Source organism: Brassica napus, chromosome A3 (assembly GCF_020379485.1).
Source record: "Brassica napus cultivar Da-Ae chromosome A3, Da-Ae, whole genome shotgun sequence".
NCBI classification, from domain to species: domain Eukaryota; kingdom Viridiplantae; phylum Streptophyta; class Magnoliopsida; order Brassicales; family Brassicaceae; genus Brassica; species Brassica napus.
Genome location: NC_063436.1, coordinates 17,003,298 through 17,030,373, shown reverse-complemented (window position 1 = coordinate 17,030,373; position 27,076 = coordinate 17,003,298). Strand labels below are relative to the sequence as shown.

The window sequence follows — 27,076 nt, the reverse complement described above, 5'->3', positions numbered from 1 at the left end:
TAGTATATAAACTTGGTTACAAACTTACAATAACAGGTTTAGACCAAATTAATCTGATCTAAAAGTCCAATAGTATCAAGGAAACTATACAACCACAAGAACCACGAAGGTGTTCTTCGGCTTAACCACATGGAGCAACACCCTGACTAGTCCTTCTCCTCTGTTTATGCAACTTTTGTAACATATTTGAACTTTTGATGAATAAACAACATATAAGGATAGATAAATTAAGAATTTTTAAAGGGCGTCCAATCTTTGATTCATAGAATACATGGGAACTAGAAGAAGATTCTGATAAAAGAAGAAGCATTTTCTAGACAAACAACTAAATGCTCCTACTCTATTTATGTCCTACTTGGTGCTGCTTTGCCTTAACCTTCTTCTTCGTCATAGTCTTCCTCGTCCTCGTCTATCCTCTTACCCAAACTTGCAAACTGTACTGGATCTATTTGGCCTAACTCCATAGACCAGCACGTGTATTCCTCCGAGGCCGCGGCTGTGTCCGTAGCCGCGACTGGTGCCGGTTTGGTCTCGTTTAGGTCGAGAGATTCAGCGTTGAGATCAATGTCAATGCCTTCTTTTGGAGTTTGGAGTTGTTGCTTGGCATCTTCTTTTGACGCTACAATGCCGTCCTTCTTCTCAATCTCTTGTGGTGATGACACTGACTCATGCATCTGGATACTGTCTTGAGGAGGTTTCTGTTCAACCATGGAGGATTCAAGTTCCATCTCGCGGTTCAGATTCTCTCTTTCCGCTGCTCTGGCTGCTCGTCCACCACGTCCTCTTCCTCGTCCTCTCCCTCTACTACCCCTGCCACTCGGCTTAGCATTCCCCATCTCTTGCTGCAATAATTAGCACAATGCCAACAATGTGAGTGCTTACCATGAATAGAGTAACTGAATAATGGAAGTAGGTAAGAAGAACAAGAGCTCACTGTTTTGCTTTTCTTAGACTCCTCGTCGCTGTCATTCACTTCGTCACTGATGGGCTTCCTGATTCAATCAACCATTACGCATCAGCTTGATACTGGCTCATCAGATTTAAAAATGATATATATGGAGCCAAGAGATCAAACCTTCTCTTGGAGATGCTGCGATCCTCCATGGTAACATCACCATGGCCCTGCCCTTGCGCATGGCCATAGTCAGGGACCTTGCTTACAACTTCCCTCAGAAAATCAAACACGTTGTATCTTTCCACACAATTTTTTCTGTAAACAACAAAACACCTTCAATAAACGTGGATGCAGTAGTATCACCAAAAACCGTATGAAGAAAAAAAAGAGTAAAACGACCTTTATACCAAATTAGTGGTATAAAGTTATGTAAAATCAACAACATCCTCTCAGAGTTGGACGCAGTCAAAACGGAGCCTATGAGTTGGAAGCTCTTTCGCTTAACAACATCAATGTTACCTCTTAAACCAAACATTAATAGTTACAACATCTGAAACCTAGACTAGAGGATATAAAAAATGTATTCAAGTAAACCCTTTCATGCTCTTAAGGCAGTGACGATGTTAACATGCAGCGGGAAGTGAAAGATAAAGGTTAAGCAATATAGTGCTTACAGGTGCAATGAGCTCACGGTTTTGGCACCTCTTTCAAGGGTAATCTCATATGTACGATCACAAAGGTCTTGCAAGAACAACTCCAAAGATTTTGCTGTAATTCATAGAACAAATAGTTTAGCAAAAAGGTATAACAACCACAAGTGCCTTCAACAATAACAAAGTGCTTACAAACTAAAACAGGCACAGCCAAAGCAATCTTGCCAACATCCTCGTCAGCTTGCATAATCTTTTTAATTCGAGCCTGTAAAATTACGCATCAAAAGAAGCACAACTCCAAGTGGCAAAACACACTAACCCGCAAATGAATCGTTACGGATAATTCCATTCTGTTAATAATCGTATACTAGCCATCATCAAACACTATATTAACTTATGCAATGGTTCGAGGTTTGATACAACAAAAGTATTCACAAGATCTTAGCTCAAGAAACTGGAAGCTTTAAACTAATTAAAGAACCAACTCGTGATTTTTGTATATAATAACATTATAGCTTCAACCAGAGACAATAATCCAGTATCTCTACCCCTATGGAATCCACCAAAACGACATCATTTTGAACACAAAGACACCTAAACCCGTAGCAACCACAAAATAAAATTAAGGAAAAAAAAAATTGATTGCTAAGTCGTACGCTAAGAGACCAATTCGCTAGAAATGAAACTGAATCTAGATTCGTCTTAGGACAACACGTGATTTAGACAGAAGAGTGTTGGAAACTCGGTCCTAAAAAAACAAAAAAGTATGTTCGAGAAATTGGACTTTAAAATTTTCCGAGACGAGAAACTTACAGCTGGGAAGCGAGTATCGAGCTTCTTCCTCATCGTTTTGCAAACCGTCGAATTGAGAAGAAAAACGCAAAACCACCAAGCAAATCTTATGTACAGAAACTCCTTTCTAAGATCTGAATCGTCTCCTTCGTGGATTACCTTAACACTCCCAGATCCGGCGACGGCGGTTTCCTTGTTATAACGGTGGATCACAAGTATTCTGTTAGATTGAGACTAATCCGATTGTCCGAAAAGATCTAACCATACACGTGGCAAGGTAGTATTGGACTGTAAGAGTCTTCTCGTCACAGAGCTTATTTATTATTCATCCTTTTTCTTTTTTGCTGGAGGATAAAATGGATAATGCATCTTTTGTTGGTAACCAACTTTTATTCAGAAGCTGAAAAGCCCATGTAAGAAATACAGTGGTGATGCATAAAAGCCCATCGTTAACAAAATATATTAAACTCAGTACATGCATCTTTAATTCCTAACCGTTCGATTATAACTGTACAAACACGCTTCCAGAAAGATCAACGGTGAAAATGTTTTCGCGTACGTAACAATAAAAGTCTCTGCTCCTCTTTTTGAACCTACTCCTGCAGAGAAAGCAAGGAGACAAAGAAAAGTATAATGGCTCCGCCGATAAGGACCGTCGCGATTTACAACACTCACGAAGTGCACTCCATCGATTTCTTCGGAAACGAGGTAACCGTTACCGTAACGTCGGATGCCTCCGTCATCTGCGAATGGATCAGCAACGTCCACACCTACGACTGTGCTCCGTTAACGTACTCCCATCACCCTCTCGTCGTTGGAGTCGGCGTTCAGTGGACACCGTTTTGTTATCGCTCGTGCGACGGAGATTCTTCACCGGGAAGTTACAACAGCGACGACAACTCCTATTCTCCTCCGCCGCCGCCGCGTCGATACTACGTCGATAGTCCAGCAGACACTCTCCAGTTAGGCGTGGGCAACGAATGTCTCGTAATCCAGCTATCTCACTGTGACCACGTCCCCGACGAACTCCGCATCTTCCTCTTGGATCCAGATACGATATTCATCGGCGTCCGGAACAGTCAAGACGCGCGGAAGCTAGCGATGTCTAGGCATGAGCTGCAGATCGGAGAGCTTTTGGACTTGAGGAACTATGCTCAAGATTGTAGAGGCCGCAGCATGAGGCGTTGTTCGTTTGAGGAGATTGTGGATGTGTGTATGCGTTGTCCAGGAGTGAGGCTAGATCCGGAGATAAGCATGAGTGATTGGAGCGCTGAAGACCTTAGTCATGAACAGATACGTCAGGCGTCACTGGATGTGTATGTTTGCTTTCAGCTTGGTGTTTGTCATCGTATATGGGAAGGTTGAAAACAAAAAAGTTGCGAATCTCTTGAATCTTTCTTTTGTTAGGTTGTGACTTGTGAGGAAAAAAAAATGCTGTTCTTGATTCGTAGTAAGACATGAGTAGTATGATACAACTATGTTTATGTTTGCTTTTAGCTTGGTGTTTGGGTTTGTTTATGGGAAGTTTAAAAAGTTTCCAGATTAATGTTACTAAACTGAAACTCATAATCCCTCTTTATTAGTTTGTGAGAAAAAAGCTGTTTTTCATTAGCGTTATATATTAATCCATGAGTAATATAGTACTACTGTATGAAACAATATTAATCGTATCTTAACCTTATGGGCTTATGGGCTCTAGTTGTTTTGTAAAGTTGTTGGGCTCTATAATTTTCCATTTGTACAACTATTTTCCCCTCTATTGGGCTAAATGGCAATAAAAGAAACTTTATATCCAAAATTGTAAACTAACCGGCTTAAATAAAGGGCAAAAGAGTCATTACATTCAAAAGACGCGTATAACATTACTTCTTCCTCTCCAACAAAACATCCTTTCCCTTTCGTCGTCGTTTTCTTCTTCAATCAGACTTTTCCAATCACCGACACCGTTTTAACCCCGATGGTTCCGTCACCGTTAAACCCGCAACAGATCCAACAATTCCTCTCCTCCGTCCTCTCACAGCGCGGGCCCAACTCCGTCCCCTACGACGAATCCACCAAGTGGCTAATCCGCCAACACCTCCTCAACCTAATCTCCTCCTACCCTTCCCTCGAGCCCAAAACGGCGACGTTTATCCACAACGACGGCCGTTCCGTAAACCTCCTCCAAGCTGACGGAACCATCCCGATGCCTTATCACGGCGTCACCTACAACATCCCCGTCATCATCTGGCTCCTCGAGTCCTACCCTCGCCACCCTCCTTGCGTCTACGTGAACCCCACCGCCGACATGATCATCAAACGTCCCCACGCGCACGTGACCCCCTCGGGCCTCGTGTCTCTCCCTTATCTCCAAAATTGGGTTTACCCTAGCTCCAATCTCGTGGATCTCGTCTCCGATCTCGGCGCCGCCTTCGCTACCGATCCTCCTCTCTACTCCCGCCGCCGTCCTCAGCCGGGGCCATCACCGCCGCCGTACGAGACACGTCCCCCTCCTCCTCCTCAGGCGGTTGATCAGAGACCGTTCCCGCCGTCTCCTTACGGCAGAGTGAACCACGTTCACCACCAGGACGACGCGGCGGAGGTTTACAAGAGAAACGCGATCAACAGGATGGTGGAGATGGTTCACGGCGATCTAGCGTCGATGCGGAGAGATAGAGAAGCCGAGGCGGAGTCGATGCTGAGTCTCCAAGGAGGTTTGAAGAGGAGAGAGGAAGAGATCAGCAGAGGGATGAAGGAGATGGTGGAGGAGAAGGAGACGCTTGAGCAGCAGCTACAGATCGTATCCATGAACACCGACGTTCTTGATTCTTGGGTTAGAGAGAATCAAGGGAAGACTAATATCGATGTTGATGTTGATAAGGCCTTTGAGTGTGTGGACGCGCTCTCTAAGCAGATGTTGGAGTGTACTGCTTCGGATTTGGCTATTGAAGATGCGGTTTACGCGTTGGATAAGGGGTTTCAGGATGGGGTTGTTCCGTTTGATCAGTACTTGAGGAGTGTGAGGTTGCTTTCGAGGGAGCAGTTCTTTCATCGAGCCACGGGGTCTAAAGTTAGAGCTGCGCAGATGGAAGCTCAGGTTCATGCCATCGCAGGTAGATTACATTCGTGAATGTATCGCAATGTGGCTTTGGTGTGATGGTTGTTCCTCTTTCAGATTGATTTTAAAGTGTCTATATGGCTATATATACGTCTGTGGACATACAAGTTTGAATGGATCACGCCTTTTTTGTTTTCTTTGTTCGGTTTGTGTTATAAGAGAACCATCTACATTTTGTGTTTTAATGATCTCTTTGATGAACGTTATTTTCTAGTGAATCAATTAGCAAAAGAGCTTAGAATAAACTAAGGTTGAGCATTTACTTCGTTTCAAACATATTATAACTGAGGAGCAACCTTAATTTTCTAATTTGCCTTGGACTCATTAGTGTAACCGAAACTATATGATATTTGTTTAATATCAAATCAAACTGAAATTCAATAATTTATGAGGTTTTGTACTAATACAACAATGAAAATCACTTAAAGAAAGCATGAAAACAAAAATTTCGGAATCCGAATCCTTTTTGACACAATAACTCGATTTAAGCCACACCTAAGTTGAAAAGATTTTGAGTTTAGGTGGTAAGCTCCATGATGGCAGAGACGATATCTCCATCAGCAGCCTTGAGCGCCTTAACAGCCTTTGGCCTAGTCACACCTGCTTGAGTCATCACCAACTCGACGTCCTTTGGCTCAACACCTTCCTCGTCGACCTCCTCATCGTCATCCTGCACCACTGCAGCGCTGGACGACGACTCACCCTTCGAGATCATGCTGCTGAGATCCGGAGCCTTGAACTGCTCTGCGGCTTGAGACTGGATCTGAGAGCTCAAGTCCTCGATCTTGGCCTCTCCGAAGATCACGTATGTGTCTGATGCTGGACTCTTGAACACATCGGGTTTTGATATGACAAACATGACCTGTGTATTCCAAAACAATGTCCACATAAATTAATACATTTTAAATGGATAAAAAATCTATGGAGATTGAATGTGCAAAAGAAGGATCAAAACACCAACATTCTTGCTCTTTTTGACGGTGACACGGCTGACACCAGTGATGGGTTTCATTCCGAGCTTCAGCATAGCTTTGCGACTCTTCTTCTCACTTCTGCTTTGCTTTGACTTGCCTCCGGTCTCTCCCTCTTGTCCTGTTTCACCAATCACAGCTCAGTAATGAACCACACAGTGCAAAGATCTATTCATTTTCAACTTCTGTAACCACGTGTCTATCTATCTTTCACATTCAGACAAACTATGAGCATAAAGAAACCATCTACTGTGTGGATTAAGGAAATGAACAACCTTCATCAAAAGAACCAAAACAAAGAAAGACTTACCCTCAGCGTCATCATCATCGTCGGAGTCATCCTCATCATTGTCATCAGCGTCCTCAACTTCAGGCTTATCAAGCTACAAGCAAAACACATCGGTCCCAAACCAAACTAAATCAATAACTGAAGTTCACGGAGCTGTAATAAATATAACACAGATCTAAAGTTGCACGGCTCTAGTATTAGCATATACGAAGCAAAACACTTAAGATCTGAACTGAGTCTAGTTGTTTTCAAGCTAAAGAGTGTAAGAAGATGAGCATATTACATCGATCTTCTGTTCTTCCAATTTGGCGGCGAGGATCTCTTTCTCTTCGGTAGTCATGATTAGATGATATGCTGTTGAAGTTGAGAGAGAGTGAGAGAGTGTGAATTGTGCGGAAACCTTAAAACCCTAGAAGACGAAACCTAGTTTGTTAGTGTAGTGAAGCTTGAGTGAGTGAGGAAAATCAAAAGGCCCAAAATTAATATTAATGGGCTATTTACCTTGTCCGTTGGGCTTAACTGCTGAAATAAGTTGGTCGAATAATATTTGATTACTTAATCATTTAATAAATAAGATTGAGAAGGGAGAACGTAGGCTGAGGCTGAGCATTTTTACCCGGACCCGAAAATCTGATCTAAAATCGATCCGAAATTTTTTGACCCGATCCGAAACTGATCCGATCTTTTTATCCTATTGGATCTTGTTGTGAAGGAACTGCGGGTTTTGAACCCGACCCATCCGAACCCGAGACCCGAATGGGGTACCCGAAAACTCGAAAGTTCTAGTATATATTAGGTATATATGGATATTTCAGTTATTTTTTGATTTATGGGTATATTTTTAAGTTTCAAATTTTAGTTTTTGGGTATAGTTTTGGGTTTCGGATAAAAAAATAGATTTTCAAAAATATAATTGGGATAATCAGATAAAATTTCGGATATTTTTCATGTCCTTGGATCAGATTTTAAATAAAATTTCTCTCATTTTTCAGTATTTAAATTTTTTCAGATATTTTCGGTGTGTTTTAAGTATTTTTTTGGGTTGGACTCGACATGAACCGAACCAAACCGAATCCGAATCGACAAACTCTAATTATCTTATTGGATCCAACTATCTAAGACCCAACCCGACTCGGACCCGAGAAAATCCGAACTGACCCCGAACTGAAAATTTCAAATTACCCTATCAGGTTTCAAACTTTTAGATCCGAAGAACCCGGACCCGCAATGACCCAACCCGAATCCGATCCAAGGACTCAAATGCCCAGGAGAAGAAGGTCAGTGTTAAGGATTGAAATGACCCGAGTCTTTATCATTGAGTTATGTTTTTCAGAGTTCAAATTGAAACATGATGATCTTATACATATTGAGTCTTAGGCCATTAAGCATTGTCACACACTACTACTAAAGTAAAAACATTACTGCAATAAACTAAAAGGGGACCAGATTCTTTTGAGAAGTATCAAAACTGAAGCTTGCAACATTGAGTCATCTATATATACAAACATATACACATATGACCAACAAAAGACTCGATACAAGAAGCTGATGAGGCGACAATGGTTTTGATCTTTGATCCAGGCAGAAGCTCTACTGCACTCTCTCTGGTAGAGGAAAGTTGCTTATGTTGGTTTCCATCTTGTTGTATGTGAGGTTTGCGACGGCTCTGTCGATTGAGTTTGTTTCTGATTCAATCTCTTCCTCTCTACTCAACCTGCAATCAAATAACTGTCAGTCTCCTCATAAAGAATCTACATTTTGATCCTAAAACACACAAAAGATGGTTTCATTCTATGAGTCTATACCTGGTAGTGTTGTCACCATAATCATCATATCTGGATGCTTGCATATGGAACTCTCCTGAGTTAGTGTTGTTGTCTGAATCCAACTTCTCTTGTGAGCTTCTTGCAAGCCGGTAAAACGTATCTCGGAAACACTTCCTTGTCTCATCAGTTAACTGCAAAGAAAAGACAATTAAGTTACATCAATCAAAACAAGTCCACTGTATCAATTGACATGAACCATGGGATGTAAAATCACACAAACTAGCTCACCTTTTCTGAAGCTCTCTGTAGATCCTGCAACACCAGTTCTTCAGAGGACAGTTCATCATCCACATACTGTGAATCTAACATGTTCTCTTCAGACAGATCTGAGATTGTGAAAGGAGCCTCTTCCTATAAACCAGATAAAAAAAAAGGAGATCCTTTAAAATTAAGAATCTCGGGAAAAGCCACACTAGATCATTACCTCCAATTTAATAACTGTGAATGTAAATAAAATAAAAACAATCCCTTACCTTTAAAGGCATGGCTTGACAATGGAACATAGGGACTTCAGCACCACCATACATAGACGAAGAACCCACACTGTTATTGCTGCTGGAAGCACGATGTACATCTCCAGGAACATCCTCCAATATCGAACTTCTTCAATAAAACCAGAGAGACAAAAACATAAGCATACGCAAAATTGCAAATGATAAAGACAAAGCTGAAAGAAAGAGGCTTTACAAGAACATATCATCCATCTGTTCGATTCCTTCGAACTCATGAAGCGAAGAAGCGCCGTAGAAAGCCTTTGATCTCTTGGACTCTTCTTCTTCTTCTTCGCTTGTCCTCATACCCATCTGGCTATTAAACCGATCGTAATCAAAGCATTTCTCAGCAGCTTCAGGGGAGTTCATGCTCCATCCACCACCCCACATACCATTAGATGGTGACGTTTCTTGATAAGTAGGCACAACAAAATCTTCAAAGTTTCTTCCCGTATAACAATCCATGATCGATATGTTATAGATCTATCATAAAAAAACAAATAAAGCTAACAAATTTCAGAAACCCATTAGAGAATAAACATGAACCTGACAAGAACATCTAAGTAAAAGAAACTTACTTTGGTTCAGACACAGATCGAGAAGCTCAGATCAAGAAGTAAAGAGAGAAGCTTTCAGACCAGAGAGAGAGAGAGAGAGAGAGAGAGAGAGGATTGTGTTCTGTAATGTTTCAACTTCCTAGGAGGTAAAGGAAGTAAGAGAAAAACAAGCGCGTGAGGTTGGGGCGCGTGTGGTAGATCTTGTTTTCGTGGCTCAGGATTCATAGACGAGATTTGTGGCTCAGATCTTTCCTCCATCTAAAGCACTCTTCTCATTGGTCCACGTATATTTCCATATCTTTTCTTGTCTTTAAAACCCTTGCAAGTTGCAGTGTTTTCGACCCTACGTTTTATGTTATTCCGCGAGTAACCTTCGCAAGCAGTGCTTGAGTGACTTGGTCGGTAGAGGACAAGTCAGTCATTTTCTTAAGGAGACGTGTTTCGCTTGGCTGATATCTACTGCATACGTGGCTTGTTGTTTGTGGAGGAGAGAACACGTGGCATGTGATAAGCCGTAGAATGGCACGTCGGTATCATCGAGGTAAGAGGGGGGGGGGGGGGGGGGGGGGTAGATATACCTTATCCAACTCAAAGAGTAGCCCATGGAGTAATGGGCCAGGGCCTAAAATTTAATGGGCCGAGAACTAAAGCCTTAAAAAATTGGTAAGCAGCATCTTCCTCTTTGCGCATTGACAATATTTTTTTGTTCCCACGGAGGAGCTTCGGAGAAGCAGGAACATGTTCAAGAACACGTTTCAGTCTGGGTTTCTGTCTATTTTGTACAGTCTAGGGTTCGTGTTTTTCATTTTCTATTTTAATTTGTGATTAATTGGAATAGTTTTATATTCTAAACCGTGGATGGTTTTGATATAATTTTTGCAGAAGCAAGCCTCTTCAGATATGGGACAAAGAAGGTGACCGATTGATTATAAAAATTGTTTTTTTTTTCAAATTGAAGTTGATTGAATCAAGTTTACGGTTTAGCTAATCATCTTCTTAATTGATAGTTGAGGATGGCCATGTGAAGCGTTGCCATGATGATGACATACAATCCAATGTGCTTGAAGTAGTTGGATCAAACATTCAGTCTACATACATCACTTGTCCCCCTGATCTCTCCGCAACTCTTGGTATCAAACTACCCTTTTTAGTATTGGTAGTGAAGAACATGAAGAAGTATTTCTCCTTCGAGGTTCAGATTCTTGATGACAAGAACGTGCGTAGGCGTTTCCGAGCTTCTAACTTTCAAGTACGTATCACTAGTGTCTCTGAATCCCTCTTGTGCAGTTTCTTGTGTTTAACTAACTGTCTTTGTTTTGTAGTCTGTTACTAGAGTGAAGCCATATATTTGCACAATGCCATTGAAGATGGATGAGGGATGGAATCAGATCCAGCTGAACTTACCTGATCTTACTAGGAGAGCTTATGGGACTAATTACGCTGAGACGTTGCGAGTTCAGGTTCACGCTAATTGCCGTCTCAGAAGGATTTATTTTGCTGAACGTCTCTACTCAGATGAAGAGCTTCCTCCGGAGTTCAAACTCTATCTCCCAGTGCAGGTTTGAGTCTCAGTGTTTAGTTACGTACTATCTTCTCTATTTTTTGCATGAATCATTTATACTTACAAGGATTCTTTTGTTCGACTGCAGAAAGCATGAGTGTGATTCTGCCATTGTCTTGGAAACTACTTTAGATAGACCAAGAGCTTCTTAGGTGAGAGTTTCAGGATGGCTTGTAGCATCCATTGTATGTGGAATTTGCCATACCTTGAGCAGCTTTGACTTTGATAACTTAAGTTTGTTGTGTCTTTATGAAATGGGATCATATGCGTTTAATAGATTCAATGAATAATGTACATGGATCTTGAATCAATGCATCATTCATGCTTTTTTTTTTTTGCTCAAACATCAACTTTCCATCAACCAAATGATTTTAATACAATCAGATTGTGACCACAATGCCTCAGAAGCATCATTCATGCTTTTGAGTATGCTAAGCCTCATGTTTGTGTGCTAATTTTGAGGAAATAAACATTCAAATGGAATGCAAATTTTAAATTTTATTTGAGAGGGACAATGTCATCAAGCAGAGAACACAATTATAGAAATGTATCTTAGATTACAAACAGAAGGATGTTTTACTGGCCAATGACCTGCTTGGCGCCGTCTAAGGTGTTCCTGAGCAGCATTGCCACTGTCATTGGGCCTACACCACCAGGGACAGGAGTAATGAAACCTGCAACTTTAGAAGTTTCAGCGAAATCAACATCGCCAACCAAACGGTATCCTGATTTCCTACTCGGGTCGCTTACTGCGTTAGTTCCAACGTCGATCACTGCAGCCCCTGGCTTTATCCAGTCTCCCTTAATCTGAAAATGTCAAAGACAAGAGTGCTTTCGAATTGATGAATCTATTCGCATTTGTCTACTAAAAAGATGAAAAATTCACCATGCAGGCTTGTCCAGCTGCAGCAATAACGATGTCAGCTTCTTTTATGATAGCTTCAGGATCTTTGGTGTGAGAATGTACAGTTGTGACAGTAGCATCAGCCTTGAGCAGTAGAAGCGAAACAGGCAAACCAACAATGTTACTCCGACCTACTACAACTGCTCTTTGCCCTTTTATCTTTATGCCACTTCTCACCAAGAGCTCCAAACATCCCTGCACACAACAAACTCACCTCATCAATTATCCGAAGAGACTGAAGTGTGTATGCAAAAGAAGGAGCAGAGCAGTACCTTAGGGGTGCATGGAAGGAAGAGGGGCTCTCTGCCTTTCATAGCTAGCTTACCAATATTCAAAGGATGGAAGCCGTCTACGTCTTTATCAATGCTGATTGCACCCAAAACATTCTCCTCGTTGATATGTTTAGGCAATGGGAGTTGAACTAATATACCTGCAAAATCAAGTTCCATAGCTCATTAATGTTCAGATTTTACCAAAGTTACAATGAAGCTTAACTGACCATGGACTTGAGGATCCGAGTTTAGTTCATGAACTTTGGTTATGAGATCAGCTTCAGGAACATCCTCAGGTAAGTCAACATCGAATGACTTGATCCCAACCTCAGCACACGCTTTCCTCTTCATGTTCACGTAAGTCTGTGAATCTTTCCGTAACCCAACTATCACCACCGCTAGTCCTGGGACCTGCACGCAGCAAAACATCAGACTCTTACTATAAATAGAACTAACAAACTTAGCACACGGACTCTATGATATTAAGACAGAAAGTATATGTTACTTGAGTTAACCAAGAGAAATGCTACTGAATAGAATCGACACAAAGATTAAATGTTTTCATGAATGAACCTAAAGCAAAAGGAATCTTACTATAAATAGAACTAACAAACGCAAGCAGACGCAGTTTCAAAACGATTCAACTGAAATGGCGGTTTACATTTGAGCTTGTTAAGCTAGTTCAACCTAAGATGTGTGTGTGTGTGTGTGTGATCATTGCTGTCGTATTGAACCTTAAAGCTTATAACTTTACGATCAATCACGATTCTATAGAGCAGAAAAATCGTTTCTTTTGTGTGAAATTTGACTACCTTGCCGTGTTTCTCAGATAAATGGCGAACTTCGTCGGCGATCTCTGATCGGATGGTGTGAGCGACCGCCTTTCCATCGATTATCTTCGCCGTTTGATCAGATGGTGACGACGCCATGTAACCAAACGCTATCCACTGTCAAAAGATGACGAGGAGCACACTTTTAAATCTATCCGCGAATAGGATATTTCTACTCCTGCAACCAAACGCTATCTAAATTTCCGCGAAAATCGAACCAAACTACAAAAACGGCGTCGTTTGAGGTGGGCCTGGTCGTAGCTTACACGAGGCTTTGTGGCGGTCACGGAAACACAGACGCCGTGAATGTCCAAATCCGTTTCGTTTTAACTTTTTAAACCCCGCCGTAACGGCGAATCTGTTCCCTCTCCGCGTTTCACGGAACAGTAAAGAAGGTTGTTTTGGCGGTAAACTGGGTCACAGAGGTGTACGTGTCGCCATATCATTGGCCAACGTGTATATATATATACTTGGTGTTGTTTTCCCGCGCGAGATTAAATTACTTTCTAGGGTTCGCCGTAGAATCAGAGAGAGAGAGAGTTACGTAGATCTCTCTCTAACACCGTTTCTTCTTTAATTCGTCTGATTAAAGGCGGAGGCGTTACCAGTGTGAGAGAGCTCTTTAAACTCTCTGGATCTTTCTGTTCAGCGCTTTTAACCAGCGACGTTTTTTTTTTTTTTTGGGATCTGCGATACAGAAACAGATGTAAGATCTTTTCTCCTGTAGATAGAAATTTGAATTTTGCTATTTGATTGTTCTTCTATTAAAAAAAAAAACAATCAATTTTTCAATAGAAATTGGGGATTTTTTTTTTTTTTTCAATTTGTGTGATCAGTTAACGCATCTTATTGCCTTGAAAAGTACTCTCCTTTTTCTTCTTCAATTAATCAGTTTATTAGGAGGAAGAATTAGCTTAATTTGTGTGATTAATTCTTAAAATTGAGGATTTTTCAATTTGTGTGATTAATTTTTGTAAGTTTACAGCTGCGTTGGAGACTATGGAAGAAGTTCAGCTTCCAGTGACCCCAACCATTGACTCTAATGGAGATAGAAGTGAAGAAACTTTCTTGGACTTATGCGAGGTTTTACTCTTATCTCTGGTGATCTCATTGCATATACCATCACAATGACTCTAATCCCTATAAATCAATTTTATTATTGCAGAAAGTTTTATTTCTTGAAGGGAGCGTTTGTGATGAAGCTGTGAAGTTGTTTACAGAAACCAAACTGATTTTGTCAGCAAGCATGTCTAACATTGGAAGTGGAACGGTGAAAATACATTTTCTTCTCTTCTTTTTCTCCTTTTATCAATATTATGATTAATTCTTTGTTGTTATGCTTATTAGGCGGAGGAAGTAGAGAGGTTCTGGTTTGCGTCTGTTCTCTACTCAGTAAAGATGCTTTCTGTGAGAAAACAAGTGGATGGCAAGTCAGTAGTGGCTGGTGGTAATGGTTTTAATCTATGTCAGATACTGAGGGCTCTAAAGCTCAAGTACGTATAATCCCAAGTTAATCCGTTCTTCTTACCTTTTTCTTGAAGTACATTTGTTTTGATAATGTTCTTTGTTTCTGTTTCAGTATTGTGGATTTCTTTAGAGAGTTGCCTCAGTTTATTGTCAAGGCTGGTCCTGTGCTGTGTGAAATTTATGGTGCTGACTGGGAGAGCAGACTTCAGGTACTGCCTAAGCTCTTTATATATTGTTTTATGGTGCATCATTGCTAACTTTTACCTTAATAGGCAAAGGAGCTGCAGGCGAACGTTGCCCATCTTAGCCTTCTAAGCAGGTGAGTTTTGTTCCTCTCCTGTCTTGCAGTCGTATGTCGTTTTCCTTTGTCCTGTGGCATGGTAGTGGTTGACATAGATATACATCTCGTAACATCTTATGCATAAACATTTTCTAATTTCCGTAGTATCATGATTTAGAATTTCAGATTTCTGTGCTCGTGTGAAATATGCTCTAGTGATTTTTTTCTTGTATGTATAACGTTTTTTTTTTGGTACCTATTCTTGGTAACAGTTACTACAAACGAGGGTACCGGGAATTCTTCTTGACATACGATGCAAACGCAGAAAAGACCTCAGCAAACTCTTCTAGCTATTTGCCGAGTAGTTACCGTTTTGGATGGTTACTCTTTTTGGCACTCCGAAACCACGCTTTTAGTCGATTTAAAGACCTTGTGACATGCACTAATGGCCTAGTTTCTATACTGGTTAGTGACTACCTTTGGAACACTCCCTAGTCTGTATTACTTGAAAGACCTTTCATTTTTAATGTGGACAAGTTTATACTAATTTTTCTTGTTGGTATCAGGCTATTTTGATCATACACGTCCCTTGTCGGTTTAGAAATTTCAACATCCAAGGCTCTTCACGCTTTGGTAAGTGTCTATTTTCTTCTAGCCAGGTGACCTTGGCGGATTGAATATATTTTATCCTCTATTCTCATTTCTGTGATGAATTTCAGTTAAGAAAGATGACAAAGATGTAGACTTGATTGCATCGCTTTGCAAGATATATGACGCCTCAGAGGATGAGCTGAGGGCAACAATGGACAAGACCAATAATTTGATAGAAACAATATTGAAGAAGAAGCCATCCGCATGCCAAACTGACAAGCTAGATAATATTGACACAGGTTGGTCTAAGAACATTTTTGTTGTAAGTTGATTGAACAGTTACCGGATTTTTTCAAAAAATGGAGTTTCATTTTCAGATGGTCTGACCTACTTTGAGGATTTACTGGATGAGACATCCATCTCAACAAGCTTGATCACACTAGAAAAAGATTACACTGATGCAGTCTGTAATAGAAGCGAACTTGATGAGAGGGTCTTCATCAATGAAGAGGATAGCTTGCTTGGATCTGGAAGCTTATCTGCAGGAGCTGTTAATATTACTGGCGTTAAGAGGAAAATTAATTGTTTGAGCTCACCCGCCAGGACAGTTATATGTGCACTCTCTCCCCATAAGTCACCTGCCGCTAAGACGAATAGTATTGGCGGTGCTAACAGGTTGACAGCAACACCAGTGAGCACAGCAATGACAACTGCCAAATGGCTCAGAACTGTTATATGTACGCTTCCGCCAAAACCTTCTCCTGTGTTGGAACGTTTCCTGAAATCATGCGATAGGGATATAACAAGCGATGTCACACGAAGAGCACATGTGATATTAGAAGCTATTTTTCCAAATAGTTTCCTTGGTGACCGATGTACAGGCGGAAGTTTGCAACCTGTTAACCTTATGGATGACATATGGGCAAAAGAGCGGAGATTAGAAGCTATCAAGCTATACTACAGAGTTCTTGAGACACTGTGCAGAGCAGAAGCTCAGATTCTGCATGCAACCAACTTAAACTCTTTACTGACAAATGAGAGGTTCCATAGATGCATGCTGGCCTGTTCAGCTGAACTGGTTCTGGCTACCCACAAAAGCATAACAATGTTGTTCCCGGCTGTTCTGGAGAGGACTGGGATCACAGCCTTTGATCTCTGCAAGGTTATAGAGAGCTTCATCAGATACGAGGATTCTCTGCCTAGAGAGTTGAGACGGCATCTGAACTCACTGGAGGAACGGCTGCTCGAGAGTATGGTGTGGGAGAAAGGCTCTTCAATGTACAACTCTCTGATCATTGCCAAGCCATCGCTTGCACAGGAGATTAATCAGCTCAGATTACTAGCTGAACCGATGCCATCTCTGGATGCAATTGCAGCGCTTATTAACTTCTCTGAAGGACTAAATCATGCCTCCTCTGTCCAAAAGCATGAAACATGTCCAGGTAATTTAGTTTGTATTCGTGTCAAAGCAGTGTAAAGTCCTTTTCATACCACCTGCTGTTAACGGTGTGATTTTCTAATCAAAATTCTCAAACTTACAACCATACAGGACAAAATGGGGATATTAAATCGCCCAAAAGACAGTGTACTGATTACCACAGCGTTCTAGTTGAGCGCAATTCCTTTACATCACCAGTAAAGGATCGTCTGTTGGCATCTGGCATCGTTAAATCCAAGCTGCCACCACCTCCGTTGCAGTCTGCATTTGCTAGGTACATTTTGGGTCATTGTGGGAGTTAGTTTACCTTTTTTTTTATCTTAAGTCCGCTAAGTTTGTTTGCTTTATACCCCTGTACTCGTTTAGTCTAACTTTTTGGATATTTGTGTACAGTCCGACACGACCCAGCCCAGCAGGTGGAGGAGAAACTTGTGCAGAAACTGGGATCAATATATTCTTCACTAAGGTATATCAATGCGATCTTTGGTGCTAAATGTCAAGTACAACTTATAACTAATAGTTTGGTTGGATCTAATCAATGTTCAAGAAAACCTTAGGTGTTAATTGGGTGTTTTATAGGGGATTATTATTAATTAGGCGTGTACCTAGACCGAGATTTTAAAAAATCGTTTTGTTTAGGCGGGGGACTAAATCGATTTTTAGAAACAATTTGTTTAGGTAGATCAATGTGATCTTTGGTACTAAATGTCCAGTATAACTTACAATCGTTTGGTTGGATCTAACTAAAATATAGCACATAAAACGTGATATTGATTACTGGCTATTGTCTTAACCATCATGATGGTTATCCACAGATTAATAAATTGGCTGCTGTCAGAATCAACGGAATGGTGGAAAGGCTACAACTTTCTCAGCAAATAAGGGAGAGTGTATATCGTCTCTTCCAACTTGTACTTACTCAGCAGACTTCTCTTTTGTTTAATCGACACATTGACCAGATCATTCTCTGTTGCTTTTACGGAGTGGCCAAGGTGAGCAGAGTGTGATTCTTGGTCTTAACTTTATGTTTGTGTGTGTTTATAATGGCTTGCTTCTCTTCTGCTAACACTTTTTTTTCATGAATCACCCTCTAGTTATCCCAAATGAGGCTGACTTTCAAGGAAATCGTTTTCAACTATCGGAAGCAACCACAGTGTAAACCACTAGTTTTTGGCAGCGTTTATGTGGATTCTTTTCATTGTCGCCGTCAAGGGGTATTTATATGTACACCTTTAACGTTAAGTAGAACAAGTCTCGTTACTCTGTGAAGAAGACTAAAACTTGTGACAATGACTTTGTGTAACAGAGAGTAGGGCCAGATTATGTTAACATCATCACATTCTACAACGACGTATTTGTACCTGCCGCAAAGACGCTGCTGGTGGAGATAGTTCCTGCGAAAAACGACCAGGATGTAGAGGCCAATAATAAGCCTGAAGGTAATTAAGAAACGCTAGGCTATTGTTAGACGTGGGCTTTATCTATGAATGCAGTACCTAAGTTGATTGATTGTCTTAATTGGATTTTACAGGTCATTGTCCTGGATCCTCGAAAGCATCGGTGTTTCCAAGTGTTCCAGACATGTCCCCTAAAAAAGTATCTGCTGTGCATAATGTTTATGTTTCTCCCCTAAGGGCATCAAAGGTAAAGAGATCTCAGTCTTGGGCAGGAGGGAGAGGAAGCAGGTGACAATATTGTTTTAACTAAACCTTCCATGTGTTGGTGTTTTTGCAGATAGATGCTCTTATTTCACACAGCTCAAGGAGTTCATATGCTTGCGTTGGAGAGAGCACACGTGCTTACCAAAGCCCTTCAAAAGACCTATCTGCCATCAACAACCGGTTGAACAAGTAAGTTTTAAACACACATCTCTCATCAGCTTCTTCCTTATATGCACAACATTTGATCAAACCAACTCATATATCTTGGCACAGCAGCAGCAACAGAAACCGCAAGAGGACGCTTAACTTTGACGTAGAACTGGTCAGCGATTCTATGGTAGCAAACAGCCTTCCCCTCCAAAACCAACAAAACCAAAATGGAAGCGATGCATCTCCCTCAGGTGGTGCACCCCTCAAAACCGAGCCACTACATTCATAGATCATCTTTCTCTCTATCTGCAACGCCAACTTCTCTTCAACTATGCTATCATCTGTAAATCCTTTGCTTAGAGAGTTTTTTTTTTAATGTTTTTAGCTTTCTAGTCATCACGTCAGGCTATGTGCCGATGGATCCCTTTTACTGTCTCTCTTTTAACATTTATCAATAAAACAAAAATTCTTTTACCCTCAATAATAAAAAAGGAAGTTAATCCATATCCTTGTTTCAGATCAAAAATTGAGAAAATGAGTCCTACAATTGGTTACAATCACATTCATAGATTAAATATCTGAACTGGCCATCTACGCTTCTGACCCTTTGAGCTCACCCCTGTAGCCTCCAACGAGACATCAATGCTACGATGCTCAGACGCTCGTGCAACACTCACACGCAGATGGATGCTCGAGGCAGGACTTTCTTCAGTTCCAATAGCTCCACTTCTGTCAGCACCAGCCAGAACCGTGTCCGGTGCCAATGAGATTGGTTCTTGAAACGTCAAGACCGTCTGCGCCCAGTGTGTTGGAGGAGTGTAGGGTGATGTTGACAGCAAGGTTGGGTTTTCCTTGCAGAACCTATCGGTGAAACCTGTGTCAAACCACAACACAACACCGTGGCACAACTTGGCTTCTGTTTCTGACTCAATGGGCTCAAGCGTTGCTGTTTCTGTGAAATCTACTTCATCCGGCTTCATGGTAGCCAGGTCAAATGCCTACAAACGAAGAATCACAGCAAATTCAATGAAGTTGATTCTACTACATAGAAAGCAAATAAAGTTCGAGTAAGTTTCCAAACCTTGAGAAGGGCAGGTCCAGTCACTAAATCACGCCCCTCTATAACGTCAACAACAGGAATCCGAGTAGTATCTTCAAGAATCTCCTTACCAATTGAAGACATGTCAAAGCCATAGACATCTTCCCAGAAAGGAAGACTTGTGGCGCCTTTGCCAAATCCAGCAACAAACTGAGATCCCAAGGAGGAGAACAAAAGGGATAAAACTCATCAATATGATATCAGAAGAAGAAGAAGCAAACATCTGGAGAGAGAGTAAATAAAAATTACCATCGTAGCTGTGTCAGGGAGGATTGCACCTCCAGGTTTTAACCACCGGTCTCTTGCGTAGAGCACAGAGCTGAGCATTGACTCATATAGAAGGCAGTATCCCATCCATTCGCTGACTAACACATCAACACTGTGAGGTTGAATCTGTATCGAGTTTTCTAGCTCTTCAACCATTGAGTGTGCTACTTCAAGTACCCCGTTATGCTCGTTATCATTAAACACTTTGTTATCCTTAGCAATCTGTAGAGATTAAAAAAACAGTTTCAACTTGGAGAAGAGTTAATATAAGAAAAATAACAGAAAGCTAACCTTAGTAGCAACTTTGGCCATCTTCTCACTAGCTTCAACTGCAACTACCCTTGAAGCCCCAGCTTGAGCAGCAAAGAGACTACAGGCAAATAAGAGAATGAGATGGCCACTATAGAGCGAGATAGATAGCAACAAACTCACCTCAATATTCCAGTTCCACAACCAACATCCATTACAACAGAGCCAGCCAAGAGACTCGGATTCTTCAAAAGAGCATCCCTGTATGCTTCTGTCCTAACCTGTCAAGAAGAATAAACCAAAATGAATACATACAATCCAACAGTTGACAAACAGACTCACATATCAGCAAATGCATTTTACCTTATCACTTATCATCTCCTTGTGAATCCCAAACGAACTATAAGATCCAAAATAGTTCTCATTCACCTTCCTAATGTTCCTACCAGCTAACCTCCCATCACAAACTCTTGCCTCTTCATCTTTCCCATTCACTACTACCAAACCATCCACACAACTTTGTTTGTTTGAGATAAGAGTAACATCCTTATTGACTGACACGTCATCAATACTTAAATCCCCAAGCTTCTGCAAATCCTCAATCAAACTCTCTCTATCTAACGCCTCTTCCTCTTCTTCTTCTTCTTCTTCCTCGTCATCTGCAAAGCTGTACAAAAGCGAATCCTCCTGCCAAAAGGGCTTCAGATACTTCTCATCATCCCAAGGAAAGTTCACATCTTTGACATCAACAGCTTTGTTCTCAGCCACCTAGTTTCATCAAAAGGACCAACTTTATCAAAAAGACAAAAACTTTGCATAACAGGGAACACAAGAAGCACATAAAGGAACCAACTTTATCAAAAAGACATAAACTATAACATGGAGCACAAGAAACACAGAAAGCAACTAACCTGTGACCGAACATAGTTGATGAGCTTGAAGGAAGAGTAGAAGTCCAGCTTCAGCTCCTTTCTAACTCCGTGGAAATCAAACCCGTGGCTCACACGACAGTGCTCGAAGAGTAGAGCACAAGAAACGTAGTGAGCGTCGCAGAATAAACAGAGGAAGTCAGATTCAGAGACGTCGCCGTCCTCCTCCACACCAGCTTCTTCCCAGTCTCCCCAGTCTCCGTCTTCTGAGAAGTTCTCTTCAGTATCGTCGTCATCGCTGTGGCTGAGGAGTTCGTTCTTGACCATCTTTGTTGCCGCAGCAGCCATGAGAGTGAATGAGTGATTATTTCAGCACGGCGCTAAAGTTCTGAAGAAGAGAGGTTTAAAAAGCGGAGAGACACCGGCGAGGATGGAGTGCGTAATGACGTTTTTACCCTTCCTCAGAAAACCAGTTGGTTCAGTTAAATCTTAATTAAACCAGAGAGTAAACCGAAATTTTATTTCACCGATTAGGCCCAATTCGCCACTCGGCCCATTCACACTAAACGACGTCGTCAAATATCTGGAAACACTTCAGATTTTTCTTTCTCAAATCAAATCTGACTTTTAAGTTTTAACCAGAGAGTAAACCAAAACAAATAATTACGAATTGTTTTTATTTACCAAATCTTCCTCCAAAATATTATTTTATCGATTAGGCCCATTTCGCCATTCAATTCTAAAACGACGTCGTTGTCTGTTTCTCCCTCAAATCGATTAGTAGCACTGTGCTCCTCTCTCATTTTGTCTTCTTTGCCTTCGTTATCTCAGGAAGAGAAGAAAAGATTCTCGATTCAGCGATTGAACAAGCGTAAGATCAGATGGCGGCACCTTTCACGTTGAGGAAAATCGGCGTCCCTCCGAACTCAGCGAACCTGACGGAAGCTCGCCGCCGTGTATTCGATTTCTTCAGAGCAGCCTGCAGATCCATCCCTACCATCATGGACATTTACAATCTCCAAGACGTCGTCGCGCCTTCCCAGCTCCGCTTCACAATCTCTGCTCAGATTCGTAACAACGCTCACGTCACCGACCCTAAGGTAACTTCCCCTAATCGTTCCCTGACTAAACTCAGAGCGTCAAATGGAAGTAGACTTTCGTTGTCTCCGAATTGGTGAAGCGTCTTGACGAACCATTGAGCCTCTTTGCTTTTGACTTAGTTGTTATCTATGTTTGAAAGTTGAGAGCTTTGGGGACTTAAATGTCCTGGGTAGTTGAGTCTTTTCGAAGATAAAGTGTCTTGTGGAATGGGTGGTGGGTAGATAGTTTCTCAGAGCGGAAAGGTGTGAGCTTTGGGGACTTTATCTTCTGGGTGGTCGAGTCTTATCTGTGATTCAATTGTCTTGTGTGTTGGGTGCTGGGTAGAGAGTTTCTCAGAGCTGAAGCTGGGAGCTTTACTACTCGTTACTTCCTGCTAAAGCTGTGTTACCTTGTGTGTTCCTTCTGTGTGTGACATTAGATACTTTCCTTCTTTGCATGGAAGCAGAAGTCGAAGTCACAATTCTATTTGGTACACTATGTTAAGGGTTGCTTGTGTGGCGATTTGTTTGCATTTTAAACCTTTAATTGAAAGCATCTTCTTGTGTTTGGATGCACTGATCTCGTTTTTTTTTTGTTTTCTGTTGGCTCTCTCTTTTTGGTGCTTTTAGAATGCAATCTATAGTATTCCTGATGATATACAGTGTGATAGCCTTAAAAGCTTAACGAAAATGGAAGCAAAAGTTTTCTTGTGTTTGGATGCAGTGGTCTCGGGTTTTGTTTTAGGATGCAATCCATAGTATTCCTGATGATAGTATTGCTTCTGCAGGTGATTGATCTTCTTCTATTCAAGGGAATGGAAGAGCTGACTGACATAGTGGATCACGCAAAGCAGCGTCATCACATTATCGGTCAATACGTGGTGGGTGAAGGGCTCGTGCAGAATACAGGAAGCAAGGATCAAGGAAAGTCTGATTTTCTCAAGAATTTCTACACCAGCAACTACTTTTGAACTCCTCATGTTTCCAGTATTGTATTGCATGACTTGAAGAAGTTTCTTCCCAATAATAATTAGACCTTTTCATTTGTATGAGTTTGGTCAAACCTCTCTAAATTTTATCTGGAACAGTGTTTGTTGTGCAGATATTTGCTATGATTTCAACTCTTCAGTATAAATTGAATTGGTCTGTTTGATTTATGACCATTTAAACAATCCAAGTTCCTGAAAGTGTATCTCATCTTTTGTCATGTTGGTTACTGACGACCTTACACTGATGAGCTCAATATTCAAAAACTATAAACATTCACTCTCTAGAAACTACACAACCTGATTGGCTAAAGATTACAACACACAACACAATCCGAGTCTTTGGGGATCTCAGAACACCATTTGCAAAATCTGCAGTAAGAAGAGAAGACCTTTGCTTCGTGATCTCTTGGAAGGTGTATTCCTACCGATTTTGAATTGTAAGATTATGTATAAAGGTGAGCAAAGCACTACTCTTGTGTATTCACTCTCTTGGCCGGGCAAGCCACAAGGAGCTAAGAGCACGTAGTCGAGATGAATAATCATGTATGGCAAGAAAAGCACGAGCTGACTGACGCGTTGTTAACACTCTAATCATCTGTTGCAGTGTTTGCAGCCTCAAGTTATCAGCCTGCCACCAAAAACTCCATTATAGTCAAATCGCCTATGTATAAGATATATCTCTTTCACATTACAAATGTACCTGGCGGATGAATCCTTCGAGGGTCCCTAACTGCCCCATTGCCATGGCCATCTGACCCATGTAGCTCGCCACATTATCAGATGAACTGGAACCAAGAGTACCACTAGATAAAGTATCAGCTAATGATTGCTGTAAACTCTCCATCCCTTGAGATAATGCATCTTCAGCCTGCTGGGACGTCTGTTGCAAGCTATTTAAGCCCATCACCTGTCGCTCTGTCATCGGCTCCAGCTGATTCGCTATAAGCTGCCAGCAAAAAATTATTGACCCATTATTTAGAGTTGGTTTGTTCATCAAAAAAAAATTCTATGAACTTGTGAAGAGCTCACCTTGAGAAGTTCAGATGAACGGAACCCACCAAGCCACAAGAAACATCTCTCAGCTGGTGTTTTCCACATTCCAGATAGTAAGTGGAAGACATCATTCTTGGCTGCATTGCTCTTGATCCTGAAAAGCTCCTCATAGTGAGACATCACTCCCTCCACAATTATCCGGAGCTCAGTATCACCTGCGTGAGCGTTCAGAGCAGATCTCAGCTCGTTCATTTGCTTGTTCTTTTCTTCAAGCCATCGTGAATGTTCAGCGTCAAATGCCAAAGCCCCTGCAAAAAAATAAAAGCGTACAGGATCAAGAAAAAAAAACATGATACACACACCTTGCAGACCTACACCAGTGCTAACTAGACTCTTGAACCGTTAACTCTAAATAAGCCTTGGGATATTGCCATTAGATGACTTATACAATCACCAATTCATCAATCACATCAAGCCACTAGCAATTGAGCATATGCAAATTGTCTTTCTTAATAATAACCAAAACAAATGAATCTGAGAACCAATGGAGAAGAAGGTAAGCATACCATTTCCACCAGTAGAATGGGCTTGGTCTCCTGAGCTTGAGATGAAAACCCCCTAAAGTGTTAAAAAAAAAAATTAAACAGTTACACATGCAGAAGATATACTTATCAGAATCAAAACAATTAAGAAAGAAAATTTAAACCTGTTGCCTCGCTCTTTGCAGCTCCTGCTCAAGTTGAGTCAGCTTCAAGCGGCTGTTCTCCAGCTGCTGAACATACGCCTATGGAGGAAACAATAACATGCTCAAGGTAATGGCAAATAAATATTCTTTTATAGATGTTATATAAGAAAATTCAAAACAAGAGCAAAAGCAAGATATATATATACCTTCTTCCTCAGTCTGCTTTTCCTTGCTGCCTCTCGATTTTGAGCAAGCCTACGAACGGTCTATGCATCAAAATAAAAAAAGGAAACAAAACAGATTAGGCAATATGCACAATATAAAACATATACTTGTTGATCCGCAGAGATGAATGTGATCACCTTTTGATCCAACTTATCCTTTGATCGACCACTGGAATCAGAAGCAACAGCAAGCATCCCTTGCCCTCTCTCAGACTGCATGTAATTAACATCAGGAATTAGTCCTGTGGATCTGGCTCTACCAAGGGAACCCGGTTCAAGCCTCCCACGAGTGACACTATAGAGAAAATGAAATAATAAAATGATTAGAGACAGATTATGAGCTAACCCCCATATCTCGAGGATCTGTGTCGCCATCAGTTGAGGCATCAGTTCTTGAACTGGTATCAGCCATATTAGCTTCAGTACTAATACTTGATTGCAGAGACTATCCACTTGTGCTCCCTTTTGCAGTGCAGCGATTTTACCTCAGGTGCAGAGTTCAACACTAGAGGGACAAGAGACTGAAAAGAGGAAGATGAAAAGAAGCAGGGTAAGGAAATTAAATGATAGCAGAGAAAGAAAAGATAATCAAAGAAGAGAGAGATACTACAGAATCTTACCAAAACAACCAATGTGAATGGATAAGGAACAACCAGTGAACCATTGACTGAGCTGAATGGAAGAAAAAAAAAACCGTTTAAGTACTACTTTCTCTTTTGCTACATATTTTTATATAATCCGGACAAAGGGTATAATACAGATTGGTGGTTGGTTCAGTTTCATCCAAGTTAGATTAGTTGACTGTCCCAATTTAATTAAAAAAAAAATTGAAATATAGGAAGCATTGATTTGTGCCGGAGTAAAAATGAAAGACCCATCAAATGTGAATACTATATAATGAATCAGAAAATACCATAAATAAAGAAAATAAATACACATGAGCTAATGAATTTAGTGCTGAGTAAACTACGCAATAAAACACTAGCGTGCATAAAATAGTGAAAGCCATTACCAAAAGGTCCAAAAGCAACTCATTAAGGCACCAATAACAAAATAAATCCAATATAATTCTATCCAACCAAACAAGTAGTAACAACCCCTTGAAGATTGAGGAGGACACACGTTCAGACATTACTTTTAATCAGCAGATCGAAGTTAACGTCAGTGGAACTTACGCAACTACGAAGCTTAGAATTTTAGGCAGACGCACTAGAGATCAAGATATTGGTTCACTGAAACAGGCCTAAGTCACACTGCAATTGCTTAACTACTCAAGCCTCTTCGTTAGGAACTGGATTATGTACTAACATCAACTGAAAAACCAAACCGAGAATTCTAAATCTAGCAGTTCATCACCTCAAAACCAATATTACCTCATCACCAGGAGATTCAAAATCTATTCTTTGAAGAGAACACAAACAGACACATGAAAATTCAAATCATAATAATATTTAAAAATCCATTGTTTTTCGTAAAGCTTGAAACTTTATTGAGCTTCTGGAAAGTCAACTACGTCTTAGTTTCCAAGGCAAAACACACACAAAGTGAAGAGAAAAAAGGTAGAGCTTTTTCTAATGACTAAACCAAAACTGAAGCTAAAGAGTTTGAGTTTTTAAGGAAGAAGCTGACCTGAAAAAAAAGGAAATCTTCTTGTCGGAAGTAAAAGGTTGTCTGAAATCGGATTTGAAGGAAGAAGCAGAGAGAGACACGATCCGAAAGTTTCAATCTCCGAGAGACGTCGTTTTGACTACAAACCCACCACCATCCCCCAAAAGAAAGAAACATCGATCATTTTAATGAGAAATTTGCAAATTAAACCCCCGTATTTATTCTTATTAGCTATAACAAACTCTATATTTGTAAATTACAAAATTACCCAAATGATTGAAGATATAAT

At 40.8% G+C, this 27,076-nt stretch overlaps 11 protein-coding genes across 14 annotated transcripts; 5 read left to right on the top strand and 6 right to left on the bottom strand.

The window, feature by feature from the left end:
• Positions 1 to 210: 210 nt before the first annotated feature.
• LOC106353091 (dr1-associated corepressor) lies at positions 211 to 2,697 on the bottom strand. Its single transcript, XM_013792767.3, has 6 exons — positions 2,362 to 2,697; positions 1,741 to 1,813; positions 1,570 to 1,663; positions 1,076 to 1,210; positions 935 to 992; positions 211 to 842 (listed from the first exon to the last, which is right to left on the bottom strand). The coding sequence occupies exons 1-6, from the start codon at positions 2,392 to 2,394 to the stop codon at positions 372 to 374; spliced, it is 864 nt and encodes a 287-aa protein (XP_013648221.1). The 5' UTR covers positions 2,395 to 2,697; the 3' UTR covers positions 211 to 371.
• A 51-nt stretch (positions 2,698 to 2,748) lies between these two features.
• On the top strand, positions 2,749 to 3,886 carry LOC106356785. The gene has a single exon (XM_013796511.3). The coding sequence runs from the start codon at positions 2,974 to 2,976 to the stop codon at positions 3,703 to 3,705; it is 732 nt and encodes a 243-aa protein (XP_013651965.1). The 5' UTR covers positions 2,749 to 2,973; the 3' UTR covers positions 3,706 to 3,886.
• Positions 3,887 to 4,190: 304 nt separating this feature from the next.
• Positions 4,191 to 5,643, top strand: LOC106353087 (protein ELC-like). The gene has a single exon (XM_013792764.3). The coding sequence runs from the start codon at positions 4,298 to 4,300 to the stop codon at positions 5,447 to 5,449; it is 1,152 nt and encodes a 383-aa protein (XP_013648218.1). The 5' UTR covers positions 4,191 to 4,297; the 3' UTR covers positions 5,450 to 5,643.
• Positions 5,644 to 5,797: 154 nt separating this feature from the next.
• Positions 5,798 to 7,155, bottom strand: LOC106353088 (nascent polypeptide-associated complex subunit alpha-like protein 1). Its single transcript, XM_013792765.3, has 4 exons — positions 6,981 to 7,155; positions 6,719 to 6,791; positions 6,399 to 6,529; positions 5,798 to 6,299 (listed from the first exon to the last, which is right to left on the bottom strand). The coding sequence occupies exons 1-4, from the start codon at positions 7,035 to 7,037 to the stop codon at positions 5,955 to 5,957; spliced, it is 606 nt and encodes a 201-aa protein (XP_013648219.1). The 5' UTR covers positions 7,038 to 7,155; the 3' UTR covers positions 5,798 to 5,954.
• An 883-nt stretch (positions 7,156 to 8,038) lies between these two features.
• On the bottom strand, positions 8,039 to 9,850 carry LOC125607000 (protein LNK3-like). Of its 2 annotated transcripts, none has more exons than XM_048776390.1 (6): positions 9,593 to 9,850; positions 9,211 to 9,497; positions 8,997 to 9,126; positions 8,752 to 8,874; positions 8,503 to 8,654; positions 8,039 to 8,411 (listed from the first exon to the last, which is right to left on the bottom strand). In XM_048776390.1, the coding sequence occupies exons 2-6, from the start codon at positions 9,477 to 9,479 to the stop codon at positions 8,288 to 8,290; spliced, it is 798 nt and encodes a 265-aa protein (XP_048632347.1). In that variant the 5' UTR covers positions 9,480 to 9,497; positions 9,593 to 9,850; the 3' UTR covers positions 8,039 to 8,287. The 2 variants fall into 2 exon arrangements, with proteins under 2 accessions (XP_048632347.1, XP_048632348.1); XM_048776391.1 differs by having other exon boundaries at positions 8,997 to 9,123.
• A 364-nt stretch (positions 9,851 to 10,214) lies between these two features.
• Positions 10,215 to 11,466, top strand: LOC125606999 (cilia- and flagella-associated protein 20-like). Its single transcript, XM_048776388.1, has 5 exons — positions 10,215 to 10,362; positions 10,454 to 10,485; positions 10,579 to 10,820; positions 10,894 to 11,130; positions 11,221 to 11,466. The coding sequence occupies exons 1-5, from the start codon at positions 10,310 to 10,312 to the stop codon at positions 11,227 to 11,229; spliced, it is 573 nt and encodes a 190-aa protein (XP_048632345.1). The 5' UTR covers positions 10,215 to 10,309; the 3' UTR covers positions 11,230 to 11,466.
• A 144-nt stretch (positions 11,467 to 11,610) lies between these two features.
• LOC106353085 (bifunctional protein FolD 2) lies at positions 11,611 to 13,329 on the bottom strand. The gene is made up of 5 exons (XM_013792760.3): positions 13,121 to 13,329; positions 12,536 to 12,719; positions 12,309 to 12,466; positions 12,019 to 12,231; positions 11,611 to 11,939 (listed from the first exon to the last, which is right to left on the bottom strand). Exons 1-5 carry the CDS (start codon positions 13,235 to 13,237, stop codon positions 11,709 to 11,711), a joined length of 903 nt encoding a protein of 300 aa, XP_013648214.1. The 5' UTR covers positions 13,238 to 13,329; the 3' UTR covers positions 11,611 to 11,708.
• A 178-nt stretch (positions 13,330 to 13,507) lies between these two features.
• LOC106353083 (retinoblastoma-related protein 1) lies at positions 13,508 to 19,229 on the top strand. Of its 2 annotated transcripts, XM_022716337.2 has the most exons (19): positions 13,508 to 13,747; positions 13,837 to 13,844; positions 14,124 to 14,221; positions 14,304 to 14,408; positions 14,486 to 14,631; positions 14,718 to 14,814; positions 14,878 to 14,924; positions 15,158 to 15,350; positions 15,452 to 15,518; positions 15,605 to 15,775; positions 15,854 to 16,918; positions 17,026 to 17,188; positions 17,308 to 17,380; positions 17,730 to 17,906; positions 18,009 to 18,128; positions 18,221 to 18,353; positions 18,446 to 18,558; positions 18,649 to 18,764; positions 18,849 to 19,229. In XM_022716337.2, exons 3-19 carry the CDS (start codon positions 14,138 to 14,140, stop codon positions 19,012 to 19,014), a joined length of 3,036 nt encoding a protein of 1,011 aa, XP_022572058.2. In that variant the 5' UTR covers positions 13,508 to 13,747; positions 13,837 to 13,844; positions 14,124 to 14,137; the 3' UTR covers positions 19,015 to 19,229. The 2 variants fall into 2 exon arrangements, with proteins under 2 accessions (XP_022572058.2, XP_022572059.2); XM_022716338.2 differs by having other exon boundaries at positions 13,508 to 13,844; positions 18,852 to 19,229.
• Positions 19,181 to 21,612, bottom strand: LOC106353084 (probable protein arginine N-methyltransferase 3). Its single transcript, XM_048776384.1, has 7 exons — positions 21,252 to 21,612; positions 20,704 to 21,108; positions 20,524 to 20,621; positions 20,383 to 20,461; positions 20,074 to 20,313; positions 19,807 to 19,974; positions 19,181 to 19,723 (listed from the first exon to the last, which is right to left on the bottom strand). Exons 1-7 carry the CDS (start codon positions 21,555 to 21,557, stop codon positions 19,289 to 19,291), a joined length of 1,731 nt encoding a protein of 576 aa, XP_048632341.1. The 5' UTR covers positions 21,558 to 21,612; the 3' UTR covers positions 19,181 to 19,288.
• A 337-nt stretch (positions 21,613 to 21,949) lies between these two features.
• Positions 21,950 to 23,460, top strand: LOC111214134 (NADH dehydrogenase [ubiquinone] 1 alpha subcomplex subunit 6-like). Its single transcript, XM_048776389.1, has 2 exons — positions 21,950 to 22,309; positions 23,077 to 23,460. The coding sequence occupies exons 1-2, from the start codon at positions 22,091 to 22,093 to the stop codon at positions 23,257 to 23,259; spliced, it is 402 nt and encodes a 133-aa protein (XP_048632346.1). The 5' UTR covers positions 21,950 to 22,090; the 3' UTR covers positions 23,260 to 23,460.
• LOC106353081 (transcription factor TGA6) lies at positions 23,420 to 26,993 on the bottom strand. 2 transcript variants are annotated; one of them, XM_048776386.1, is made up of 10 exons: positions 26,809 to 26,993; positions 25,800 to 25,851; positions 25,526 to 25,700; positions 25,318 to 25,392; positions 25,162 to 25,221; positions 24,977 to 25,054; positions 24,837 to 24,888; positions 24,307 to 24,578; positions 23,978 to 24,223; positions 23,420 to 23,905 (listed from the first exon to the last, which is right to left on the bottom strand). In XM_048776386.1, the coding sequence occupies exons 3-10, from the start codon at positions 25,589 to 25,591 to the stop codon at positions 23,759 to 23,761; spliced, it is 996 nt and encodes a 331-aa protein (XP_048632343.1). In that variant the 5' UTR covers positions 25,592 to 25,700; positions 25,800 to 25,851; positions 26,809 to 26,993; the 3' UTR covers positions 23,420 to 23,758. The 2 variants fall into 2 exon arrangements, with proteins under 2 accessions (XP_048632343.1, XP_048632344.1); XM_048776387.1 differs by having other exon boundaries at positions 25,800 to 25,856; positions 26,813 to 26,969.
• Positions 26,994 to 27,076: the final 83 nt, after the last annotated feature.